Source organism: Coffea arabica, chromosome 3e, assembly GCF_036785885.1.
Source record: "Coffea arabica cultivar ET-39 chromosome 3e, Coffea Arabica ET-39 HiFi, whole genome shotgun sequence".
Taxonomy (NCBI): Eukaryota; Viridiplantae; Streptophyta; class Magnoliopsida; order Gentianales; family Rubiaceae; genus Coffea; species Coffea arabica.
The window spans coordinates 43,793,581-43,820,143 of record NC_092315.1 but is presented as its reverse complement, the minus strand read 5'-3'; the positions used below and the strand labels follow the sequence as shown (position 1 = coordinate 43,820,143).

Sequence of the window (26,563 nt, the reverse complement as noted above, 5' to 3'; positions counted from 1 at the left end):
GTTGACAATCTGAAAATTTCATAGGGTCAAACGTAATAATCCCACCCCCCCCCCTCCCTCTCCAAACAAAAATGTTTCTGTAATTTACTTCCTGACGTTATTTTTTTTTGCTAGATTAGCCCTTTCACAAGTCAAATTTGGCAAAGAGATTACTTGAAAAGTAGAACTTTAGAGAACCAACGAAAAATGTTTTGCAACAATTATTTAGCAGAAAATTAAGCTGTACACATGAGATTTGAGCAATCACATTAGTAAAACATAATATTACGAAAAAATGTGTAAAAAACATAATATTAGTAAAGAATGATATTATAATTATTAGTTATTATGTACCTAAAAAAATAGGATTAATCTTTCCTACACTGACAGTGTATATACACTATCAATGTTGGATGATAACAACTGTACAAATTTTGAATTTAAAATTTAAGTTTTGCACATATTTCATGAATTAAACGGTGACAGTGTATATAAAATTTATTCAAAAAAAATAATATTATGAAAAAGTTTTTGTATACCCCCTATACTTCATTCTCCCACTTAGTTGGGCCAAGATACTTTTAGAGTTTCAGTTGCTCGGTAATGGGCATCAGGCCCGCCACTGCAATGAACAAGAAGGAGAATATGAACAAAGACCCAACAGTGTGTAATGGGCCCTGAGATATGAAGAACAAGAGTGGTGGGTCTAAGGCCTAGTTTCTAATTCGCAGTTGCACAATTGGCGTTTGACTTTCAGTATTTGATGCTCAATTACTTTTGTATATGAGAATCATATAAGAATAAGATTTAAGTGAAGAACAGTTGATATCTCTCAACAGGTAGAAGTTCCAAAGCATATATAGTTTTGTTTAGGCCTAATAATAAGTCAGGATTGGGTTTTTTAAGGATTCGTTGTATATATTTATATAAAATTATTTTCAAGAGTTGTACTTTTGGTAAAAATTAGAATTCATTCTATTTGGAACTTTAGCATCAGTAAACAGTCTATTTGCAGAATTCACTAGTAAGAATTGATAATGGACTACATATTATTGAAACATAATAAGGAAATTATTTAGCTAGCACAATAGGATTAAGAGAATTTCATTTTGAATTTTATGATTATATGCATAGAATAGGATACTAGTATCCATTTACAAAGTTTATTTTTCTTTTTAAACCATATAAGTTATCAAATGAAAATTATCCTGATAAAATAATTAAAATGAACGAAAATCGTTGTTTTATCTCCTTCGGTTTGATGCTAGTTTTAATTTAGTCCCTAATCATGCCTTGCTTTTAGCATCTCTTGTCTATCAATTGTTCTTTTTTTAAAAAAAATAAAAATTTAGGCGGTTTCTACATTTTTGGATACTTGTCAACTTTTAATTTAGCTTTGTCACATTTTATATAACTCCAAAAATCATATTCCTCGAGACAAGCATCTTAGTGAAAACTAGAAGTGCAAATTTCACAATCATACCAAACAAATTACATTAATGTCAAAAGCTATATGGAAGACAAAGTGGAAACATCCATACTTCGAGGGACCAAATATGTGAAAATTAAACGATGAAGGGATAAAAGAAAAAACAAACCGATAATATCCCTATTTAACTAAACCAAGACAACATTTTCTTTTATAAAGAAAATTATAATTCAGTCATTTATTATTTTTCATAAAAGTAAGTATGCTGCTTACACATATCATTGTGCTAAACTTCTTGTAAATTTTTGTTGGCAAAACGCAACTATCCAACAAAAGTGTAATCCTGCACCAAGTTTTGGTAACGCATTATTTTTCCAAGATCAAGCTATGCAGTCAAGTGGATTGAGACGAACTCGAGGAGTGCATACAAGTGATTGTTCCATAACATGAATAAACCCTTTTCTGACTTCCATATTCACTGCATCAGCTTCCCTTCCCTCTTCAATCGGCGTCCAGTCGAAGCACTGAACCATGGCAGCAACTGTAGGGCTCATTGTGTGGAAAGCCAGCATCATTCCTGGACACCTTCTCCTCCCACCTCCAAAAGTTAAGAGATCCAGCAATTGTCCTTCCATTTGATCTTGCCGAGCTAAGGTTTTCTGTGTATCCTTGGAAATCAAGAATCTTTCGGGCTTAAATTCGTTAGGATCATCCCAAAGGTTAGGATCCCTCATGGCTGCATATGTATTGATCAGTATGGTTGTGTTCTTAGGTATATCAAAGACATCAATCTTGCAATGTTCGCGGCATTTTCTTGGTATGAGAGAACCCAGAGGATGTAATCGGAGTATTTCCTTCATTACAGCTTGGAGATAGGGTAGACTTGAGACGTCTGATTCCTCAACAAGTCTTGAGTTGCCAACAAGTGAATCTATCTCTTCTCTAACTTTCTTGAAAACTTTAGGATGGTTTATGAGCTCAGCTAAAGTCCATTGCATTGTATTCGCAGAAGTATCAGTGCCTGCCACAAATATGTCCTAATTGACGAAGAACACAATCCAAATTTAGATATAATAATTGCATCAAAAGAATATGAGGAAGTTCCATATTTGGTCTTCTTCTCAATCATTTTTTTTTTAATTTTTTGTTGCGAGCACAAACTAGCAAAGGATATAAAGAAATTCTAATCTCATTTTGAGAAATGAATATCAGAAATAGATTCATAGACTAACAGTACGTATTTATGTATACCTTCGTGCTTTTTCTTTTTTTTTTTTCCCTTATTTTCTTCCTCATATTTTTTCTTTGTCATTCAGAGAAACCTTTTAAGTTAGTTTAAGAATTAACTATCCATGACTTGGTCGACTTGCCAAATCATATTCTAGATACAAATAACAATAGTAAATAACAAAAAAAAATAATAAATAACAAAATTGCTGAAGATCTGGATATCTGAAAGCAAAACAGAAAAAAGAAAGAAAAGCAAGTACTTAAAATCACATACCAGGAGGAAAGACTTGATTTGAGTTCTAGTCAGTTTAAACTCAGCTTGGTTATCATAATGCATCTCCAAAAGAACATCTATCAGATCTTTATATTGGCTAGTTTTGCTGTTTTCTTCTCTTTTTTCTTCATGCTGCTTCAATATATTCTCTAGCATGCCATCAAACCTTCTTTCCACATCCACGGCCTGCTTCCCATAAATCCAGAAGCCTAACCATTTGAATGGCCCCAAAACATCTCCAATACTCAACTTGAGAGCATGTTCAAACGTCTCCTGCACTAATTTTCTACACTTTTCAGCTTCATCATCGTTGCTCGAACAATTAGTGTTCATTGCCATCGTACAGATTATGTTATTTGTTAGCTTTGAGAGCTCAAGTCCAACGTCGACGGGCTTTAGAAGAGATGCACTCTCCACAATCTTTCGCAAGAAACTGCGTAATTCTTGTCTGCGAACCCCACTTGAGGCCTCTAATGCTTGGGGACTAAGCAACTTAGTTATGCAAAGCTTCTTCATGAACTTCCAGTAATCTCCATACTCAGAATTGAGAAAACTAGAGGCAACAAAAGTTAACCTATTTTCAACAGCAAAAGGCGGCCGAGAAGCGAATGCAAGATCTTGGGTTTTGAAGATTTCTGTTGCCAAAGAAGCAGATGATATGATAATCTGCTTTGAAGCACCAAATTGCAGGTAAATAATGGGGCCATATTTGGTTGATAGCTTCTGGAAAAACTGGTCCAAAGGAAAAGTTATGAGTTGGAGGTGACCGATGATGGGCAGCGGGCGCGGGCCAGGCGGGAGGTGGAAACGAGGGCGATTGGTTTTCTTTGAAAAGGATCGAATTACAAGTGTTGAGATGAAGGAGATGATAAAGAACGTGGAGTAGTATTGGATGTCAGTCATTTTGGGCATCTGAATTTTCTGAATTGTTTGCTTCGCTACGTCATTTATATTTCAGAGCAAGTATGAGATAAGAAAGGAAAAAGGGAATTGACATCGGCACTTTCATATTTGTTGAAAATACTCTTTTTCTTTTTTAAATTTTGAATCATATGAAAGGACAAAAATATTGCAAATTATCCGGTTGGCCATTAAACTTTTACAATCATCGAGTTTTTGTCACTCAACTATTAAAAATCTGATTTTGACCACTAAAATGTATAAAATTAAGACGGGAGGCCGTTCTGTTAGATTTAGCCTTAAGGTCGTCGATCTGTCCGTCCACGCGATTTTCAAGACAAAAGACAGGGTCAATTTAGGAAGTTCAACACTGGCCATCCTCTTACACAACTTCATCTTCTCTCCATAGGATGTTCGAGTTGTACATCTAACCACCTGCTCCTCAATTCCCAGTCAGAATAAAAACCTCTAAAAAAATCAAGAGGGGTCGATTATCAAAAATGAAATTGCTAATGTCGCGTTATAGATGGTAGAAAACAAATAATCTCGTTACATATGTTCATTTTACATTTTTACTAGGAGTTTTAGTCTAAAGTGTCGTTGATTACAAAAAGATATGTAGTAGTTGATTACATATTTATCGCTACACAACATTTCAAAGCAGTAAAATTATGCAAAGCAAGAAGTTAGGCCATGTATATTGGCTTAAAGAATTTTCAAGTTCAAAATTTGTTTGAGCAAGCAAAAGGTTTGAAATTTTCCATAATCCAAAAGCAGAGAGGATTACTACTTTTCAACAATAGCTCTCAAAATCTATTGGGCTTACACTGGAGCTCCATAAAGTTGGCGGCGCAAATGAACACCGCCGCCCTCCATTTATAAGTAGCATTACTGCTTACCATATCCTCGGGGAACTAGCTTGCCCCCTCCAAAAGAGGCCAAATACTAGCGGAGACCACATTCGCATGATAAATGGACCGGTACAAATTGGTTCAATCAGTAAGAGCAGACAACTTTTTTATAAAAAGTTGTACATTCAAATTTCGCCGTAAATGTGAGAATTATGTTGAAAGGAAATTTATAATAAACTCTGTAAGTGATCTATAATTCTAAGAAAATATCCTGTTTGTAATGATGATCGGAACTGAATACACTCAAATGTTTAATTATCAAAACAAAGTAAGAAAATGAAGGCAGTATTAATGAGGAAAAAATGAAACGTTATTAATGAGAGTCAAGAAATAGGATGCGTTAACATCTCTATTAATTACATCTAAATAAAGGCTGCGGTGGCTTTGGAAAGAGCCAACACCTATATTGTGGGCTTACGGCACCTGAAGGACACAGGACAGGGGCAGTTATACTTTTGGGTTTTGGCAGGATTGTGTTTAATTGTCGTACTTTTTACAAGTTTTGATGTATACTTATGTAGTTTGTTATATTTGGGATACAGAAACATAATTTATACTTTTAACTAATATACAATAAAATTACATGTACAATACCATAACATATGTGTACACCAATAAAATATAATAATTACAAAAATCGTATAAAATTGCAACTACGCAGTCCTACCTATACCCTGCCATTTTTCCAACTGTACTTATGGCTGTTGAAATACTTCCGACGCAAAATCTTCGAGTTACGGTTCAAAAATTGTAAAAGAAAAAGATAGCATGTACCATAGGCAATAGTTATTAAACTCTAAATCCAGATTTTATGATCTGAGGATTATATAATTATACAATTCAAGTTTGTGAATTCAATCTCAATCCTATCAAGATCTTATAGTTTGTAACATTGTTGTTGGATCACTTGAATTTCGTGGATTTAAGTACATATTATATAAAGTAAGAGATGCCTTAATAATTTAGATACAAAATCTTAAATTTCACGAATTTAGATCAATGATATTTATTTTCAAATTTTTAGCCAAAAAATAAAATAAATTCAGAAGTAATTTAAACCTTTATCTATTAGTACGTAATGCTAGAAATTATACATTTTAGTCAAATAAATTTACATTTTCAGCTGGCATTGCATTCTCAACATATATTTATACATGTTTTTATGAACAATAAAGTTATAAATAAATAAAATATTTTTTTTTTTACTTTTTTTTAAGTAGAATCGTACGATTCCACAATCCTACCTATGATTTGATCTTATGACTTCCAAAACAACCCAAGCTAGGATCTTGATTTTAAAATCTTACTATACAGCCCTGTGGTTTAGACACAAAACCCCCTTTTTTTTTGAATTCTACGTAATACCCCTGCGTTTTGGGTAAAAGTGCAAGATGGATGAAATTTGTCAGTTCAAATGTTTTTTGAGGATCAAACAGCTACGGCGTGGGTTGTAAGATGGATGAAATTTGTCAGTTCAATTGTCTTACCATTTGTCACTTGTTTTGACCCAAAAAACCCTCTAGTGGGTTAAGAAAAAAACGAAGAAAAGTTTAGAGGTCAAACTGAAATTTATACAATCTCTTTTCTTTTTCATGGATAACAAAAAGTATCTATCAACTCCACATATAATTGCATAATTGGTGGAATTGATTAAGAAAACTGGAAAGTGTAGGTGAAATTTAATGTCTTACTACAAGTCAGAAAAATCATTTTGGCAAGGGTTGTCTATTAAAGAGTTTTCCATCTATTTTGCAATTTTATCCAAAACATAAGAGGGTAGTAAGTAGGTTTTAATTTTAAAAGCAGAGAGGGAGTCTTTTGTCTAATTGCTGAATTACATGGTGCATTTACATTTACTGAATTCTACGTATACTACGGTTTTACATTGATTGATTTCTCCTTTCTTTACATTTCGATATGGAATCCATGTAAGACGCAGACCCCAACTTCCTATGCATGGGGCTGCTAGCTTCTTAAAGGTTTTAAGACACAAAAATCAGAAGTTCAACTTTCTTAACTACTGTATGAATGCACATTTGCTAACTTACGCATTCATTTGATGTAATGATATACAACATATAAGATGCTTATATAAGACGATTCTCGGGTTCGTGGTTAGGAAAAGTATAGTTAATTCGAAAAATTATCACAATTCAGGGTTCAATAAATGTGAGTGTGTGTAGTTACACAGTAATTTATGTGTGATTTTGATATTTTAACAAGTGCTCAATAGACATTCAGTAAAAAAAAAAATTCTTGATCGAACTGTATGAATCATGAAGGAATGTCAAAATCCAATGGAATCATAGAGAGTTTCTTATTTTTGACGTTTGGTTAAGTTTAACTTCCTGTATTTTGATAATTTATTGCCAAAAAAAATAAGAATTTTAAAAATATGTTGTCCGTTAATATCGTGTACATAAATTATTCAAGACATAGTTTCACAGATAACCCTTTAGGTTTATGACAATTTCACATAGGTCCGTTCAAGTTCTTAAACTTACAATTACATCCCTGATGTTCAGATTTCCTTGCCATATATGGTTCATGCCAATTAAATATTAGCTTTCAATAGGCACATGCTGAATTTTGTTTCAAAACTTACTCTCGCCATGCTACAAAAAATTTGTAACTTCATTTTGTGTCTTTTTCATGCCTTTTTTAGCTATATAATTAAATTTTTTTTTTGCTCAATGCACTTGTTAAAAAGTCTAATTTTTGAAAGGATTTTTCTAAAAAGTGCCCCAGGGGAACCTACTTCAACTTAATTGTTATTTTGAGCAAGTAAAAGCACTTGTTAAGACGCTTAAATTACACCTAACTTACCTTATGAATACACATGCTTGTATTATTTGTCTCTCCTGCATTTAGACCATGTTTGATAACCCAATTCAGCACTTAGATATAATGAATTCAGATCTTAATATGTTTAGATGCATTTGATAACCAAAAATTTAACATCTGAATTAATTAAGTAGCACTGAATTTTCTAGGCAAAACTTGTTTTCAAAAATAAATGATAAACTATTCACTTATCATTGAATGTGATATACTATTTGATTTAATACTTAATAATTCAATAAATTAATGGATTCAGATTTCAGATTTCAATTTTTAAATTTCAAACTTCAGTTTTATCAATCGCACCCTTAGATACTTTTCTAAATTAGTTTCACTCTTATCAAAAAATTAATACCTAAACATATAGGACACTCGTTAGATAAATCCATTTCAAAAACTTGAGGAGAATTATTGAATTTTTCATAAACCTCAAGAATGGTTTGTGAAATTTTTCCAGTTATAATCTTGTCGCAACTACCTGAAAGAGCTAAAAGGTAAAGTTTAAAAAGCATGTCCAATAGATCCCATTCTCATCCATGGCAACATGAAAATATCAATTCTAGTTAGTCTCGCTCAACCATGCATGAAACAACTAGTCTAATTATTCTATTGTTTACCCAAGGTATGCACCTATACAGATACTTCAAGTTAACAACATTAACTGCACTTAAATTATTGTATGTTGCAGCTGTAAAGTGCATTTAAAATATGGTTTAGTTTTATTTTTTCAACGTTTTAGGTATAGTAGCTTACACTTAACAAGAATTCTGCGACAGTGCTCATGGATTAATCTACACGAATTTGAACACCTCAACTTCTGAATTTTCAGTTAGTAGTGAAACGTTACAAGTTCAATCTCTTGTACTTTGAGGCATATTCTCACGTTTGCAAAATCATTTTTGCATATAATTATTTTAACCAGTGTAATTTGTTTAATTCACCTATAAGCTCCCATTTTAGCCCCATTCTTCATGGATCTCAACACTTCATTGTCCCATATATAGTTATTGATTTAGTTACTACAAGAATTTTGGCTTTACGGGGCACGTAAATTATGGCGTAAAATGCCAAGATATATACCGCCATAAAAAGTATTCACACTGGATTTGCGGCAGTATACCACCATCTATATGTTACATTTTAGTTTTTATTGTCATTTATACATCAACATAATGTCACATTTTGGTTAGCTTTTTTTTAAAAAATGTTTGTTTAACATGTGACCATTGGACACTCGATAAAATATATTTCAAATGCCATATTTTTAAAAATGTAAGATTAATTACAAAAAGTAAATAAATACATAAGAGGGTAGATAAAATTAAATAGGAAAATTATATAAATGTAAGGGAGGATAATAATTATAGTATATATATATAATAGATTAGATGAATTTTAGATGTATTAACGGGTGCCCATTAAAAACCCTTTTTTTAATTTATTATTGTTATTACTATTATTTTTTACCTCTCATCCCTCTCCACACTCTTTTTAATCCCAACTGTCAAGTCTGTGATTCAAATTCTGAACCTAATAGTGAAGAGCATTTCAAGAACCCTTCCCTAGTTAGCTTGTAAAGGAATAAGCCACCAAAATCTAATGATACATGTATAACTGAGAAAGAAGTAATACTACATATATGCTTAAATTTTAAATGAGATAGATATTGGCTTAGTCCCCTAGAGTGTACTGGACTAAAGTGGCCTCCAGTTAAAGGAGAACAAATTTGAGCCTTAGAGTTTATAGTATAAACTTAAAGAAAAAATTTGACAAGATCTGCATAGTTGCTGATAGTTAGAGTCACGTAAAAGTAACTTTTCTAGACAATCTTGGCTCTTTTGGTATATTTTAACGGCCATATCATTCTTACCCTAGCTAGCAACTGACCAAATTTATCAGTTGTATTTTTTTCCCCTTAAATCAGAATTGAAAACATTGGGACCATTTTCTAGGAGTAGTTGATCGTCTCGTGACATATTGCTTGAGGACACCTTTAAAAACTTACAAATGCTTCTAGAATTTCTCAATATGATTTTTACTTTGGAGGCTTTTGTGTATAAAGTGTTGAGGAATTTATGAAAGAGAAGGTGAGATAGAGAGAAAGCAACTTTGGTTGTAGTTTCTTTCCAAGTGTATGGTATTTTTATGTTTAAAATTTTTGTTCATGACTTGCAGATGACTTATTTTGCTAGGAATCTCTGAATTTCTCAATTGTCTACTTGGTCGAAAACCAAATTGGGAAAATGTTTGGAACCAAAATTGGAATTGTTGCCCACTCCATGAATCACCCTCTAGGGTCGGTGTCATAAACTCTTAAACCAACCAAATAGGGCCGAGCTTCACATGTTTTAGGATTGGGTCGAGAATGGGCTTAAACCTTGGGCCCGATTAAAATATTACCGAGTTTTGGGCTATACAAGGTTTCGGCCTAGATATTGCATACTGCATTTAATAATTCTGAAAAGAATAACCTATATGCCAAACATTTCTCAACGTTTAAACATAATAATTTTTTTAAATAATTATGCATTTGTTACCTATGATTTTATGCTTATGCACTAAACTTTGTTCAAAATAACTACATGAACATGTTTCTTTTTCATTTTATATATTCATTAAAAACACTATAATAAAAGACATCCTGTAGTCTTTAAAACATGATGGGTGGCCCGATCTTGACCTGAGGCTCATGGGCATGAATGACCCAAGATTGGGCCTGTTGCCCAACACGTGAGCAAATTGCTGGGCCAGCAAATGTAACGTTTTTACTGGTCCAAAATAACTCTCATGCTTCGAGAAAGCAACTGCAGTTGCGAATAGGGAACTTGCTCTTTAATGGGCCTTTGAGGCCCCATTTCCATTTCTTGTCTGTTGGCAACACTAGTTTGTTGGGGGCATCACGCGATGCTTGATGTTGTCAGATGAAAGCTATAAAAAAAAATGTATCAATATAAAATATGGAAGAGAGTAATGACAAATGATCAAAACTTGGATAGATTCGATTTTTAAATATTTAATGGTCCAGATTGTATAATACAATTTCACCAAATGGTTATTAGATGTATTAAAACTGAATTTACCTAAGTGCGAGCCTTAAAAAATTAGTGAAATTTGTAAAGCAATAACTAAGATAACCGCATTTAAAAGTTAGCCGGAAGTTTTGAAAACTAAAAGGCATGAGGAACAAACATACCTTTATTGTATTTCACAAAAGATGATTCCAAATTTTATGAAAGAATTTAACCTGCATGCACAAGACTCGTACATGGATTTTTTTAAAAGACTCATTGAATAGTGAGTGTGTTAAAATATACTTTTAAAGACTGAAAATCATACTTAGTGAATGCACTGTTTGTTAAAACTCTACAACTTCTACAGTGATCTACAGTAAAGTTTTAGACAAACTTCTAAAAAACTCAGGTTCAAACGGGCCTACATTCATGAAGTGCATTCTTTCAGGTGAATCATTGGTCGAGACCCATTGGAAAAAGTATCACTATTTGAATAATAACTTGGAAAACCAACGTGATTCCAAAACTAAACAATTAAACAATCAAGGTATTGAACCTAACCACCATGAATAATTAAAATGGCATCTCATATTTCAACAGCAATTACCACCCAAACTAACTAATTTATTAGCAAACCAAACAGGAAAAACGCTATTGACACATGGTCTCACATGATTAGAGTTGAAACTAATCTTGACCAGTAACATATAAAATTGAATTCACAAAATTGTCCACCCACTCAAGGTCTCCTAACACCATTCCTAACCTCAACTCCCTCTTTTTATATGCAAGACTAGATTTTATGAATGTAAAAAATACATGACATAAGTTTGAACTTGTCCGATTCAAATCCAATACCTAAGGTGTTACGGGGCGGGTGTCTGCATGCGGGTGGGTCATTGGGCCCGAGGTGGGGCGGGGGCGAGGGGAATTTTTTCGCCCTGTTTAGAAACGGGGTAGGGGTATACTCCCCCCGCCCCAACCCCCACCCCGCCACCCATTTGAAAATATATATATATATGTACATAATTATATATATATAATGATATTATCAATTATACTACTAATTATACATGTCTATTAATAAATTTTATTAATTATTTATACCAAATTTATTAATACATTTATATTAAATTCCTAACTACACTTAATACAATAACATTTTTTTTTGCAAAAAACATAATAATAATTTAGTGATTGTATTTGTATCAAATGTGAAAACTTGATTATTTTAGTTATATTTGTTTTATCATATTAAATTGTATTCAAATAACCTTTGTTTAATTATTTTTATGAGTTTCAATTTGAAGTTACAATGAATAATAATTTGGTGATGTGTTGAGTTTTAGTACTTGATTATTTGCTCAAATTTAATTATAATGAAATTATATAATACAATTTTTTTAATCTCACGGGGGAAGCTGGGCAGGGCGGGGCCGAGCAGGAGCAGGGGCGGGGCAGGGGGAATTAAAATGCAACAGGGCGGGGGTTGGGGGAGGTATCCCCTGCCCCATTGCCACTCCTACCAATACCCGAGTTTAAATTGAGTTTATATTAGACTCAAAAGAATGAAAATTTTATATGGGACGAGTTTGAGCATATCAAAAGCCAATTCACTTAATCCACTTAACAAGCCTAATCCACTCATCATTGCACTTTGGAATAGGAAATTCAGCATTTTGTATTTTATTACATCGGAGTCAATACATGAAATCCCACAAAGAAAATGCTAAAACAGAAGTTCAAGACTGATTTTCTTGCAAAGGCAGAGTGACTAACATGATTGGGTCAATCCAAAGTGTCCTGGCACTTAAGTTTTAGAACTCATACATTCTACTCAAGATTAGTATGGCGAGCACGAATGACCTCTGAACTCTGACCCAAAACCTCAGCCAATTTGAAGACTACCATCTCAAATAGCACAAACATGGCCCCTTCATACAGACTTCCCATTGGAAGCAATGGCTTAGATTTGGGATCAGCAGCAACCTGATCATCCGCCATAGTCTGAGCTGGGATATGAGCAACCACGCTCGCATGCTTGACACAAGAAGATTTTGACTCAGGCTGAGCGGTCAGCAACACTACCCTTGCCCCGTTGGATCTTGCTACCTCGCAAATTGCATCGACGGTGGAGAAACCCCCCGGTCCGGCCGAAGCAATCAAGAGGTCAGGAGAAGCGATTGGCGGGGTGGTCATGTCGAAGACGCAGTGGGCGGAGAGACCCAGATGGAAGAGCCTCATGCACAAAGCCTTCAGCATTAAACCTTCTCGTCCTACGCCGTAGACGAAGATTTGGCCGTTGCCCTTGGCTGTCGCCGCCACTTCTTCCACAATCACTTCCAGGGCGGTGGGTCCGGAGATGGGTTGTTTGAAAACAGAGCTAATCTGATTGCATATTTGAGAGGCTAGAGTTGACACTGGTGTGGGCTCTGCCATTGAAGCTCTCAGCCACTATTCCCCTCAAAACTATTTTCTCTAACTTTTATTGCACTCAAGAAACACCTTATCTGGAGAGATTGAGGGTAGGTACTGTTGGTATGTTGGCATCAGGATTCAATAATTTGGCGTACACTTACAGAAATAGTTGTACTTATATATTAACTAGAAAAAGAGAATGAAATTGATAATTTAACATGGTTGTAGCAATGAGAAATTTATTCCCTATTGAATTTCTGTCTCTCTATTGATGTTGCTTTTTGTTTTTGGGCAAATTCCACTTTACCTCCCTGTGATTTAGTATTTTTTGTATAATTCCCTATAGTTTTAAAAACTATACATAACCCTTTCATGGTTTGGATTAAAGTGTCAATGGGACGGAAATGATTATTCATAATGGAGTCATCTAAAATATCAAAAATACCCTTATGTAAAGTTGAAAATTATTTATTAACCAAGGGGGGGTTGTGTATATTTTGAAAACTAAAAAGGGTTATATGATAAAATATTAAACCATAAGGGGATTATATAATAAAACATAAACATCATACGGGGTTAGTGTATCATGTATTTATAAGGGTAATTTCGACATTTTTAGAAGTTCTGTTACGAATGACTATTTTCGTCACTTTGACACTTTAATCCAAACCATGAGGGAGTTATGTATAACTTTTGAAACCATAGGAGGATTATATAAAAAAGCGCTAAACTACATGGGGTAAAATGTAATTTGCCCTTTGTTTTTTAGTAGTAGAGTGTAGCAATCAATCTATTTGCTTATTGACAAACTCTATCTCTAATTAATGGGTAGCATAAGAAAGTATTGATTTCTTTAGGGGAACAAAAAAAAGACCAAATCATTTGAATCAATTCACTTAGGCATTGATCAACTGGCTTATTCCCCTTCCCAACTCCTTCAAGAATTGTTCTAATGTACAAATCACTAACTTCATGATGATTTTTTGTTGAAGTGTAAGGACAGCTGATATAAATGACAATTTTTATGCTCATGTCTGGAGATACTGGGAGAATTACTGGGAGAATGAGAAAGTTAATCTAGATTAAAGATCAGTCCACTTCAATATACTGGACGATGAGGTCGAGTCTTTCCCACCAAAGGCTCGAGTTTTCAAGTCAAATACTTTGTAATACATTAAATTTATAGTTGAATAGATGAATGGCAGCTGGAAAAGAAATAAAAGTTCACAAAACATAAGATGGTTAAGAGTCATTAATATTATTCTAGTCAGCATAAAATACAAGTTAGAGATTTCTTTTCCTAATTCCCTTCCTTAATACAAGCCTCTGCATCTCCTATCTACTATCTTGCCACATTTCACAATTTCAATTTGCATTAATAATTAAAGTTAAACTAAAACAACTGATATACCACTTGTAATACTTGCTAGAGTTATCAAACAAAGAACATATTTCAATTAGTACCAACACAAGTATCTAACCCAAGAAACAGATTAAATTGAAAGTATGCTTCAATAAGTAGCTCATTCCAGCCTCATTAGATAGATTAAGCCCAGTCACAATCATCTAGATTAAGGACATATTGGATAACCACTGAGTTTTTTTAAAAAATAAAAAAAAGCTGAGATACTACTATTAGCAATATACAGTAACCTGCAGATAGAAAGTACCTTTAAGTTGTACTCCACCATAGAACCTGCCTTCTTACTCAGCAAAGCCAATGCCTTTGTCTGAACAAAACTCTAGAAATCAGTCCATGCTCTAAGTTTATGCTTTTTAATGTGCCGCTTAACAACAAACATCAAATCCCAGTGTAGTTAACAGCAAAATACACCAAAAAAACTCCAGTTAACAATCTAAACTCTACAAGAATGAGCCTAAACTGGAGAACTAATCAGTGATCAGTTGCTTCCCTATTTTGTATTTAACTACCATGGGAATAACGGGTAATCATTTGCTTCTTCTTCTTCTTCTTCTTTTAATGATCAGTTCTAAGATAAGAAGAAAGATTATCCAGCTAGAAAAATCTGCTAAGCAAGAAAAATCTGCAAGCCAAATACTATATAAAGAAACCAGAAATTTAATACTATCTATCACTTGCTTGCGATTTTGACATACTGCAGGTCAAAGCCTCATGTATTTTTCATCCAAGTACAGTTTAATTTCCTAATCATGCAAGTACCACAAAAACTTTGAGAAAAAAAATACGAAAAAGTGGCAAAAGATTAAAAGAAACCAAAAGACATACCTCAGACAGTGAATAAGCACTCTGAATTCCAAATCTTTTCAGGAATAAGATGAATAAGTAGTCTCCTTGAAAAAAAAAAAAAAAAAACCTGTGAGATAGAAAGCTGTGAAGAGGAGCGATTTGGTTTGTTGGATAATTTTTTTTTTCGGTTTGATGGATAATTGGTGGAGGGGAATCGGTAGTTATGGAACGAGTAAAATTCCCATGGAGTGACGATATTGCCCTGAATTTCTTGCAATCTCACATTGTAAAAGCCACAGGAGTTGCTAAAAATTACGCTGTAACCGGTCCACCTCTGTATGATATGATATGGTATGTATCTAATAATGCATTTCAAATATAGGACGTTGCTGCAGTATGTTTAGTAATCAAAGAAGAGGTGTGGAAAGTAAAGCATATGGCAAAGAAGCAGGCACGTGGAAAGGTAAAGAATATGTCAAAGAAACTGACATGTACCGATCAAGAAGGGTTATTTTTACAAAAGTAAGTGGTGACCTATAACCGGTTGTGTTGGGATGTCACGGAATTAACATAAATATAAAGGGTCTAAGAATAAAACATTTGTGAAGAAGCGTAAGCAGTACTAATTACTAAACAAAGCCATCCTGGGGCCACCGATTATGGGCATTACATCAACAAAATACTATCTATTTATTGGTATTTTACTCTGAATCATTATATTTATGTAAAATACATAAATATTTTGGATAGCACGGATATTCACACTAGCTATCCTTGTACTAAGTTTTATGAGCAATTTACTCTGAATCATTACATTTTGGATACTACTTTGATTAGAATTTAGTTTAAAGACATTCACTGGAGTTTGGACGCATCCAAAGAGCACCGATCGATGTATGTTCAAGCGTAAATTGAAATAAATATGCAACTTAAATTTTTTAAAAATAAATTACTACTGCATATCAGAAATTTACTTTTTGGAGAGTAGGTTTAGTTCATACTATTTTTCATAGTATTTTAAAATATATAAGTACAACAAATTTTAAATTATACCTATAATAATGTATTATACGAGTATATTATGAGTACTTACTAACTAAGGTACTAACTTTTAATCATTGATAAAACATCTTATCGTTATTTCAAATAAACTTCCTAATATTAGTTTGAAATAAGTTTTAAAGTAAAATAGTACATGCGTCCCATAAATCAATAAATCTTGATTATTAATCAAATTTGCTATGTTATCAGTAATAATTACTATTTATGTATAAAAACTTACTATTACTTGAATTAAACTTACTAAGGTATATTATGAGTGCTTACTAACTAAGGTACTAAGTTTTAATCATTAATAAAAACATCTTATCATTATTTCAAATAAGCTTTCTATTACTACTTTGAGATAAGGTTTTAATGTAAAAATTGTACATGCATTCCAAAAAATGGTAAATTTTGATCCTTAATCATTTTTATTGCCATGTTATTAGTAAGAATTACTATTGATGTATAAAAACTTACTGTTATTTGAACTAAACTTACTCTTTTAAAAGTAAGTTTGGGATATCAAGTAGTAATCTATTTATTTAAAAATTAAGTTTAATATTTATTCCAATTTACCTTTTGAGGTATAAAAGTTACTAATCTATTACACTTAACTTACTATTTTAGATAGGAAACTTACTTCCATAATTTTAGGTGTTATTTTATTTAGGCGAATATGTCCAACAATAAATCAAATGATGGCTAAAAGTGTAACAACGTGTTATATCAGGTAAAAACTATTGCGCTATCATAACTATCGCTTAGTATCTATATCTAAATGTATTGCTGAGGAGGTTTTGGATAAGGAGCTTTCAAAATTATCAAAAGTCTGAATGCTATTTTAATAGAATTTTACATTTTTTAATTAAAAAATATTTATCTCTTAACTAATCATGTAACCGGCCCTACAAATCCTATAATCATACTTATATTTTTTTCACATTTCCCTTATGTTTTTTCCACTACCCCATAAAATTCAAACTCCTAAACTTTAACTAACGGATAATAACCACCCCTGTAAAATGATATCTGCAAATTCCAATTCACATCTCACATTTATTACTGACACTTACCATATCACTTAGAGTAATAACTAACCGTTAATTTAAGAAATTCGCAACTACGAAAGTCAAATATCCAAAATTTAGGAGTCTGTTTAAATTACAATTTTCACAATTCAACGTATCTTATTGTCATAATATATTTTATTCTCACAATCATTCACAAATTATAAAGGCATTAAAAATAAATAATTTTTTTAAAAAAATTAATTCAAAGGTAGTTAATTCACACACACACAGATATATACATACATATATATATATTCTCATAATGCATATATATATAAGATTATCAAATCGAATGCATAATATTGGTAAGTATTTCATTTTAAAATAAAAAAACATGAAATTACATTTATTTCTATCCATATATCATTCATTTTCTAATGTAAATTATTATTATTATTTTAAGATCCATCTTTTGCAAAAACACAATTCTTGAATGATTTACAGTTTTTGTCATATTTTGAACTATTGTTAGACAAATCTTAAATTTGAATTATGTTGGTATAATTTTTTTAACTTTTTTCAAATTAAAATGGTATAATTTTTTAATTTATTTTAATAATGTAAGTACCGTGCGTAGCACGGATATTCACACTAGTTGTCCTTGTATGATCAAGCCTGAGAGTTTGAGCATGTTTTGGTTGAATGTTATAATTCAAAATTTGGGGTTTGGAGGGAATAGGTTATATCCATTGTAATCAAAACTCAAACAAAAGTGGGGATAAGCCTGGTTGTCACAACGAACCATATAAAGTGAATTTTTTTTTATTTATTTGCAGAATGCTACCTTATTTTTTCATGCATCAGAATGGATTGATTACAAGTTGCATTTGCTTGCCTTTTGCTAGAATTTTGGCTAATTAACAAATTATACTAATTGTAGAATAGTAAGTTTGTAATCATTTTCAATTTTTGAAAAATTTGAAAGTTTGGATAACAATAACAACAAATCTTCCTAGTTACATGTAGAATATCACTTGTTTCTATATCACAATTTTTATAACTTAAAACCTATGAATATAATAAGATAAAATTATTATTTTATAATACGATAAAATTTTATTATTTTCTAAGGTTATGTGAAAGGTCAAAATATTTTTCACAAAATATTTTAAAATATATAAGTACAAAAGAATATTAAATTATACATATAATCATGCATTATACAAGTATGTTACAAGTACTTACTAACTAATGTACTAAATTTTAATCATTTATAGAATATTTTTATTGTTATTTCAAATAAGCTTCCTAGTATTCATTCGGTATAAGCCATAAAGGATTGAGTAATTTGAGTCAGTTGCTTCTGTGTTAATTTTGACTGTGGTTAACAAACTCAATGATTTAGTCCGTCTAACTTAGGTTAATGGGAAAATGGGTCACAGTTGGCTGGAATAAAATAGTAATAAACCCGTTTTTCAATAAAAAAATAAACTCTTTATGACTTTTCTCTATTATAAGAACAGAGTACCCATTTTCTTAAAAAAAATTATTTATCAGATAAAATAAAAATAAACCCATTTTTCAATAAAATCCTAACTCTTTATGCCTTTCCTCTATTATAAGAACCGTGTACCCATTTTGCCATAAACAAATTTATTTATCGGATAAAAAAAATTTTATTTATCGAAAAAATAAAAATGAACCCATTTCTCAATAAAACATCAGCTCTTTATGGCTTCCCTCCCTTATAAGAAAAGAGTATCCATTTTGCCATAAACAAATTTGTTTATCGAATAAAATAAAAATAAACTCTTTTTTCAATAAAAAACCAGTTCTTTATGAATTTCCTCCATTATAAGAATATAGTACCCATTTTTCTAAAAAAAAATATTATTTATCGAATAAAATAAAAATGAACCCGTTTTTCAATAAAACACAAGCTCTTTATAGTTTTCATCTATTATAAGAACAGACTACCCATTTTTTCATAAATAAATTTATTTATCGGATGAAAAAATAAATATATTTTTCAATAAAACATCAGTTTTTTATAGTTTTCCTCCCTTCACTACAACAAAAAAGGGTATTAGCGACAACAACTTTAGGAAGAAGTAGAAAGCTTGACGCTCTTAAGAGGCTTATAGCAAGGAAAAGGGCAATACCTCACCAAAAATTGGAGCTAGGGGTGTGCATCGAATTCGAATTCGGTAATTCGGAAGTTTGAATTCGGAATTTTTAGAAATTTTGGTACCTGATAAACCGAATTCGATTTCGAATTCACCAATTCCGAATTCGAATTCGTACCGAATTCAATTCGGAATTCGGTAAATTCCGATTTCACCGATTTCACCGAATTCGGAAAAATTTATATATTATTATATAATATAAAATTTATAATATTATATAATATTATATAAATTTTATAAATTTTATATTATATTATATTATATTATATAAATTTTATAAATTTTATATAATATTATATAGTATAAATTTTATATTACATGTATAAAAAATATATTTATATATTAAAAACGAATTTGAAATCGAAATCGGAATTCGAATTCCGATTTCGAATTGTGAATTCGAAATCGGAAATTCCGATTTGAAAAACTCCATTACCGAATTCGAACCAAATTCGAAATATATGAAGAAAATCCGAATTCGATTCCGATTTCCGATTTACCGATTTCGAAAATTCCGAATTCAATTCGAATTCGGTCGGTAAATCGGAATTTTTCGATTTTGCACACCCCTAATTGGAGCCATCATATACTCTGCGAGGGTGGCAAGGACTTTTCTCGCTTAAAATTCTCGCCAAAAGGAGAGCGGGAAAGCTTCCCTCCAAATACTGATTCTAGTGGGCCAAAGTTTCTATGTTATTGGTGAGAAATCATGGGTGCTTTTTTGTGAAAATTTCAAAATTTTGCTCCCTTTCAATTTTTAGCAGAGCCGCGCATTGAAAATTTTTTAAGCATTCTCGGCACAGCACTTGTCAAGCCTAGCACCACATGAATTTCAAGCCTTCCACACTTGCAAGGCTACTTTCCCAAATATTGTTCTCAGATCAGAGCGCTCGAAAGTTCAATTGCAACCTCCCTGCACCTTTCTCCTTCTATCTCTCTTTCCCTCTCTATCAATTTTCAGTTTCCCATAGACATATGGTTCCCCTCTTCCTCTCTAGCATCCAGATCTGAATTTATACAATCATGGACACACTTTAAAGACCCTTCCGATGCAATGGCAGACTTCAAGGAAAAGCGATGGTGTAGGTTTTTTAATATGTTATTTTAGAAAATGGGTCCGTGATCCCGATTTTGTTAGGAATTGTTGGGGTATGTAGATTGTTAATTTTGATTGCCAAGCTTTCATTTGAGCGATCAGCTTCTAAAAGGTCAGAGAGGCTGTTGAGTCTTGTATTTGGGGTTCTTGGGTTTTTCTGGGGCCTCGCGATTGTTTTGGAGATGGTTCCCGGTTGGGGTCTTGATTTTGATTTTGAATCGTTGGACGGATTTGGGAAGTTCTTTATTGCTGTTCTAATGGGCTGCATTGTGGGTCTCTTTTACATCCCAGCTACGAGGAATGCTCGTGCCTTTTGGCTTGGAACTGATCAGATTCGTTCTAATTTGTCCATAATTTCCTGTGGATGGTTTGGAAGAATGCTTCTTTATGGCAATTACTTGTTAGTTGTATTCACTTCCACGCTTTGGGTTGGCCCGTTTATTGAACTCCTCGTCTGCGATAAATCTGATGGAATCAAAGGGCTTCATTCCAATGGTAGGAACAGATATACTGAGGAGTTGATAGGTAGATTGGGCATGTTGCGATCAGATTTCTACAAGTTCAGGGTTTGGTGCATGTTCAGTTCTGGTATTTTGCAAATTTTGTCTTTGCGGCCAAATGTGCAGATGTTTTTAAATGAAGCGGTACTGTGTTGGTACCAGAGATTGCATGCCAGTAAGGTCCCTGACTTGGATTATAGCAGGGCAAAAGTTTTCTTGCACAACCATTACATGTTTCTTGTAGTTCTGCAGTTCTTTGCGCCTGCCGCGATTGCACTTCTCCTTCTTGGATTATCCCATATTGATGTTAACTTGCTGGCAGATTTCAAGTTGCCATGTAATCTACTGCCTTGCTCTGCTTTGGTCAAAGAAATGGCCTTGTTTCTGGCTTGGTGGATAACTTTTGTTTGGGCTATATTTACGTCAGTGAGCCTTACTCTTTATAGGCGTGGTTTCCTGTTCGTTTCTTGACAATCCCTGCTCTTCATTGGTGTGCTTTGTGTCTGTTCCTTCAGGACAGAGTTGATTGTTTTCTGGTTTCATATGCAGCCATGTGATTGGTCGACTAAGGAGAGTTTGTAGCAACAATTGTTATATGAAAACCATGGCCCTCTCATTCTGCGTTGACTAGTTACAATTTTCCAATGAGCATTAACATTTCTAACAGGTTTTATTCATAATCTTACTTATTTTTAGATTGAGGACAGCTTTGTAGAAACATGTATTGTATTAAAACCATGGCCTTGTCATTCTGCATTGATGAGTTGCAATTTTCTGGCAAGCTGTAACATTTTTCACAGGTTTTATTTGCAACATTCTTCATAATGCCAGTTTGTATTTTATTTCACTCCGCTTGGGTAATTCAATGAGGCAAGACATCTTTGACAATGCATAATTTTCTTAAATAATTTAGGATTGAAAATTTGCTTGCTTCTGATATTCTTCTTCATGTTAATGTTCAAGTGATAACTAATTATGGTTGATTTGGGGTTATGATCTCGGCATTGTGAGGGTAAATTTTTTATAGTCCTACTATGGTAATGCTTTAGCAAGCTAGAGGTTCTTGAATCTGATCCTTATCTGACTTACAGTAATATATTTACGTAATGTTTGTTAATGGCAACATGGGCTTAGAAGTAGGTTTTTCAACTGTTTTAGCTTTAAGAAGTTGACCGGTGAGTGGAAGAAACAATTATTCTTAGCTGTGTTGAAGTCATTAAGGGGAAATGTAGAGTGTTGGCCTTTGAATAATGTACCATTACAGGTTAAAGTACCTCTTTTTTTTTCTCTTCTTCTGGTTATTTTCATCTCTGTTTTGTCAATTGCCTTTTTCTTGCATTTTTGGTCAATTTAACAATCGCAAGAAAAACTCTATTTGACAATATATTGGTATCTCTTCAGGTGAAATCTGGAACTCTATTTGACAATGTATTGGTATCTGATGATCTTGAATATGCTAAGAAGTTGGCTGAAGAGACATGGGGCAAGCATAAGGATGTATGTGGAATTTTTTTTCCCCAAGCGATGCACAAAAAATAAAAAGGTTTAAATTACTTTCGTCTGCTTGTTGACACATGAAAATGTTCATGTTGTAGGCTGAAAAAGTTGCTTTTGATGAGGCAGAAAAGAAGAGAGAGGAGGAGGTACTTTTCATTAATTCTCCTCTGTTGCATGATGTCTTGAGTACATTTGAATTCCATTTCTGTATAGTTTGGACTTTGGACTTCCTTTATACTGCATTATTTGAACAGTGATCATTTGATTATGAAGAGACAACTTATATCTCAAACTCCTGTCTGATTTTGTTTCAGGAAGCAAAGGATGACCCAGTCGATTCTGATGTAAGTTCCTGACTAAAATGTTGTTCTCAAAAGAGACTCTTTTTGCTCCAGATTTTATCTGTGATATGTTCTTATTACGTGCACTTTCTTAATGGAAAAAACTTGTTCTTTTAGGCTGAGGAAGGCGATGATGATGATGCTGCTGATGAAGCAGATAGTGATGATGCAGACGCCAAATCAGAAACAAAGGAAGATGTTACTGCCGCAGCTGAGGAAAATGTTAAAGTAAGGGCTTTGTCTGATCCTTCAGTGCTGAGTTAACCATGATGATTTGTTATCAGAAATTTCAATTGTTTTAACTCTCTTACTTCCACCCTTTTGCAGGACGAGCTGTAGGAAAATACGTGCGAGTGCTGTGGTTGGCCCAACATGCTGCTGCGAAGAAGAGCTTTGTTGGCAATTGAGCTCTCGACATTTTTCATTTTTCTTTTGGCTTTTAGCTGTAGAATTGCTGTTTAGGGAAAAAAGATATTGGCTTTTGGCTTTTGGCTTTGAGTATCTTTGTGCTTTGTACCGTTGAAAAATGGTTGAAAAAAAAAGTAGCAACTACAGTCACAAAGCTGCTTTTGGCAACTTTCTTGTAAGAAAATCATTTAGTTGCATTTGATCGTCTTTGGTAAGGGGTCGATGGTTTCTAATTAAAGAAGTTACTTGTTTATGACAAAATGGGCACTTTTTTCTTATAATGGAAAAAAGTCATAAAGAGTTGGTGTTTTATTGAAAAATGAGTTTATTTTTATTTTATCCGATAAATAAATTCCTTTTTACTTTCAAAATGGGTACTCTGTTCTTATGATGGAGGAAAGTCATAAAGACTTGGTGTTTTATTGAAAAAATGGGTTTATTTTTATTTTATTTGATAAATAAATTTGTTTATGGAAAAATGGGTGCTCTGTTCTTAAAATGGAGGAAAGTCATAAAGAGCCAGTCTTTTATTGAAAAACGGGTTTATTTTTATTTTATCCGATAAATAAATTTATTTATGGAAAAATGGGTACTCTGTTCTTATAATGGAGGAAAGTCATAAAGAGCTGGTCTTTTATTAAAAAATAGATTTATTTGTATTTTATCTGATAAATAAATTTATTTATGAGAAAATGGGTACTCTGTTCTTATAATGGAGGAAAATCATAAAGAGTTGGTCTTTTATTAGAAAATAAATTTATTTTTATTTTATTTGATAAATAAATTTAGTTATAAAAAAATATGTACCCTGTTCTAATAATGGAGGAAAATCATAAAGAGCTGGTCTTTTATGGGAAAGTGATACTTTACACAAAGTGACCGCAATTTGGTTTATGAAATAATCCCAAATAAAAATTTAGAATGAATTTATTTGTTTTGAAAGTTGTATAACGGTCGTTAAAACTCCAGAGATTGGCAAAAAAATTTTGGGGCTGCATAAAGGCAGAGCGAAGAAGGAGAAGAATTGAGCTTTTTGTCCGTTACAATTGTTCCATTAAAAATGGCTCTATTCGATTTTACCCATTTTTTGTTGGGTAAAATCGTTGGTTCTAACGATCAATTCTTCATTTCCCGTCAATTGTCCTTAATTGGCCAAAATTACGAAACTTTGAGAATGCTATATGTTTGGGGTGAAACTTTGAGGATGAAAAGTGCATTTTTTCCTATAAAATATTTAATCAAATGTTATTTCTTGTCTTAATTTTTGTTATGACTATATTACATATTTATTAAATAGACATACCTTTATAATTAAAGTTAATATTTGATATTTTAGGATGCCATATATTTAAATAGATGAAAATTATTTTGAATATAACATATTAAAATAATTTTATTTGTCAATCATTTTGGCCCCCCCTCCAAGGAAAAAATCTTGATTTCGTCACTGCTTAGGAAGAAATTGGGGTCTATTGCTAATAAAAGATTGTGAAAATTTACCTTTATATCCTAATTATTTGAAAATATCTAATGAACAAATTTTGCAAAAAAAAAAAATCCTTGTTTCTTACCAACAAATTAAGTAACTAATAAAATCACCTGTAATGTTGTTTTAACATATTTAATTTATGTTAAATACAAATTTTACCAGTTTCTCTTTCGTAAAAATATAAGTATAACACCTTTTCAATTTTAGTTACAAACATTTATTTATTTTACATAAATATAGTGATTCAGAATAAAATACCCATAAATAGCTAGTATTTTGTTAATGTAATGCAAAAAATTCATAAAGAGCTGGTATGTTATGGATGCAATCTTTTTTACTTTCACATATTTAAATTTTGTTAAATACAAAATCTACCAGTTTCCCTTTGGTAAAAATATAAGTATAATACTTTGTCAATTTTAGTTACAAACATTTATGTATTTTACATAAATATAATGATTCAGAGTAAAATACCCATAAATAGTTAGTATTTTGTTGATGTAATGCAAAAAACTCATAAAGAGCTGGTATGTTATGGGCAAAAACTTTTTTACTTTCACATATTTAAAAATTGTTAAATACAAAATTTACTAGTTTCCTTTTTGTAAAAATATTAGTGTAACACTTTTTCAATTTTAGTTACAAACATTTATGTATTTTACATAAATGTAATGATTCAGAGTTAAATGTCCATAAATAGCTAGTATTTTGTTGATATAATGCAAAAAAAATTATAAAGAGCAAGTATGTTATGGGCAATTTATTTTTTACTTTCAAAATCAGTTTATGCTAAATACAGGACAATCAGTTTACCTTTCACAAAAATATTAGTGTAACAGTTTTTCAATTTTAGTTATAAACATTTATTTATTTTACATAATTGTAATTATTCAGAGTAAAATGCCCATAAATAGATAGTATTTTGTTGATGTAATACCCATAATCGGGAGAATTAATTGGAATCCATTATTTCTCAGTCTTGGACGCTTTATGTAAAGTAGAGATATTTGTATTCAATTAAATATGAAACATGCAACAATCTGTCTTCCCATGAACCCAGTTAGAAAAATGAGAAACCAAAAGAAAAATAACTCAAATTTATTAAAAGTCCAAAAAGAATTTAGTACTTCAGCTCTAGAAATCCTCCAAATGACTATATATTAGAACAGCGATAATCAAAATAGATTACATAATTAAAAAACTTAATGTTTCAAACATTTATTTTCTTAAGTTTCACTTTTTAAAGGCTCTCAACTCGTTATTCAATAATATCCATATGTTGCTTCAAAACCAAGCATGGCTGTGTTTAGTACTGCTTACGCTTCCTCTTCGGTGTTTTATTTCTAGACCCATTATATATATGTTAATTCCGTGACACCCCAATACATTTTCAGCTTCTGCCATACACAACATTTCCAAACCGGCCCGTGCCTGTTATAGGTCACCATTTGCTTTTGTAAACATATTCCTTTCATCATCCGTACATGTCAGTTTCTTTGACATATTCTTTACCTTTCCACGTGCCTGCTTCTTTGCCATATAATTTACTTTCCACACCTGTCTTTGAAATATGTGAATACACTACAGAATTTACCTTCAAATATAAAACGCACTTTATTCATGTTACGAATTGATTTACTAATTTCAATTTCCACATACACTTGCCGTTCCTAAAGAATGTTTAAAAATTCAATCTTTCTCCCAAATGATATACAAATTCTTGCAAGTGAAATTATTCAATAAAATTCTGGAAACAATTTATAATTCAATAAAATAAATAAAGAGAGTTT

The 26,563-nt window shown here is 32.2% G+C and overlaps 4 protein-coding genes across 5 annotated transcripts; 2 read left to right on the top strand and 2 right to left on the bottom strand.

The window, feature by feature from the left end:
* Positions 1-1,682: 1,682 nt before the first annotated feature.
* On the bottom strand, positions 1,683-3,815 carry LOC113737825 (cytochrome P450 705A5-like). Its single transcript, XM_027264992.2, has 2 exons — positions 2,913-3,815; positions 1,683-2,445 (listed from the first exon to the last, which is right to left on the bottom strand). The coding sequence occupies exons 1-2, from the start codon at positions 3,813-3,815 to the stop codon at positions 1,789-1,791; spliced, it is 1,560 nt and encodes a 519-aa protein (XP_027120793.2). The 3' UTR covers positions 1,683-1,788.
* An 8,423-nt stretch (positions 3,816-12,238) lies between these two features.
* Positions 12,239-15,403, bottom strand: LOC113737146 (uncharacterized). 2 transcript variants are annotated; one of them, XM_027264407.2, is made up of 3 exons: positions 15,242-15,403; positions 14,664-14,723; positions 12,239-13,107 (listed from the first exon to the last, which is right to left on the bottom strand). In XM_027264407.2, exon 3 carries the CDS (start codon positions 13,012-13,014, stop codon positions 12,409-12,411), a length of 606 nt encoding a protein of 201 aa, XP_027120208.1. In that variant the 5' UTR covers positions 13,015-13,107; positions 14,664-14,723; positions 15,242-15,403; the 3' UTR covers positions 12,239-12,408. The 2 variants fall into 2 exon arrangements, with proteins under 2 accessions (XP_027120208.1, XP_027120207.1); XM_027264406.2 differs by having other exon boundaries at positions 12,239-13,085; positions 15,242-15,402.
* Positions 15,404-20,496: 5,093 nt separating this feature from the next.
* Positions 20,497-21,509, top strand: LOC113737674 (uncharacterized). The gene is made up of 2 exons (XM_027264867.2): positions 20,497-20,524; positions 20,641-21,509. The coding sequence occupies exons 1-2, from the start codon at positions 20,497-20,499 to the stop codon at positions 21,507-21,509; spliced, it is 897 nt and encodes a 298-aa protein (XP_027120668.1).
* Positions 21,510-22,424: 915 nt separating this feature from the next.
* On the top strand, positions 22,425-23,452 carry LOC113736463 (uncharacterized). Its single transcript, XM_072084014.1, has 5 exons — positions 22,425-22,535; positions 22,634-22,681; positions 22,850-22,879; positions 22,994-23,104; positions 23,204-23,452. Exons 1-5 carry the CDS (start codon positions 22,465-22,467, stop codon positions 23,397-23,399), a joined length of 456 nt encoding a protein of 151 aa, XP_071940115.1. The 5' UTR covers positions 22,425-22,464; the 3' UTR covers positions 23,400-23,452.
* The last annotated feature ends 3,111 nt before the right edge of the window (positions 23,453-26,563 follow it).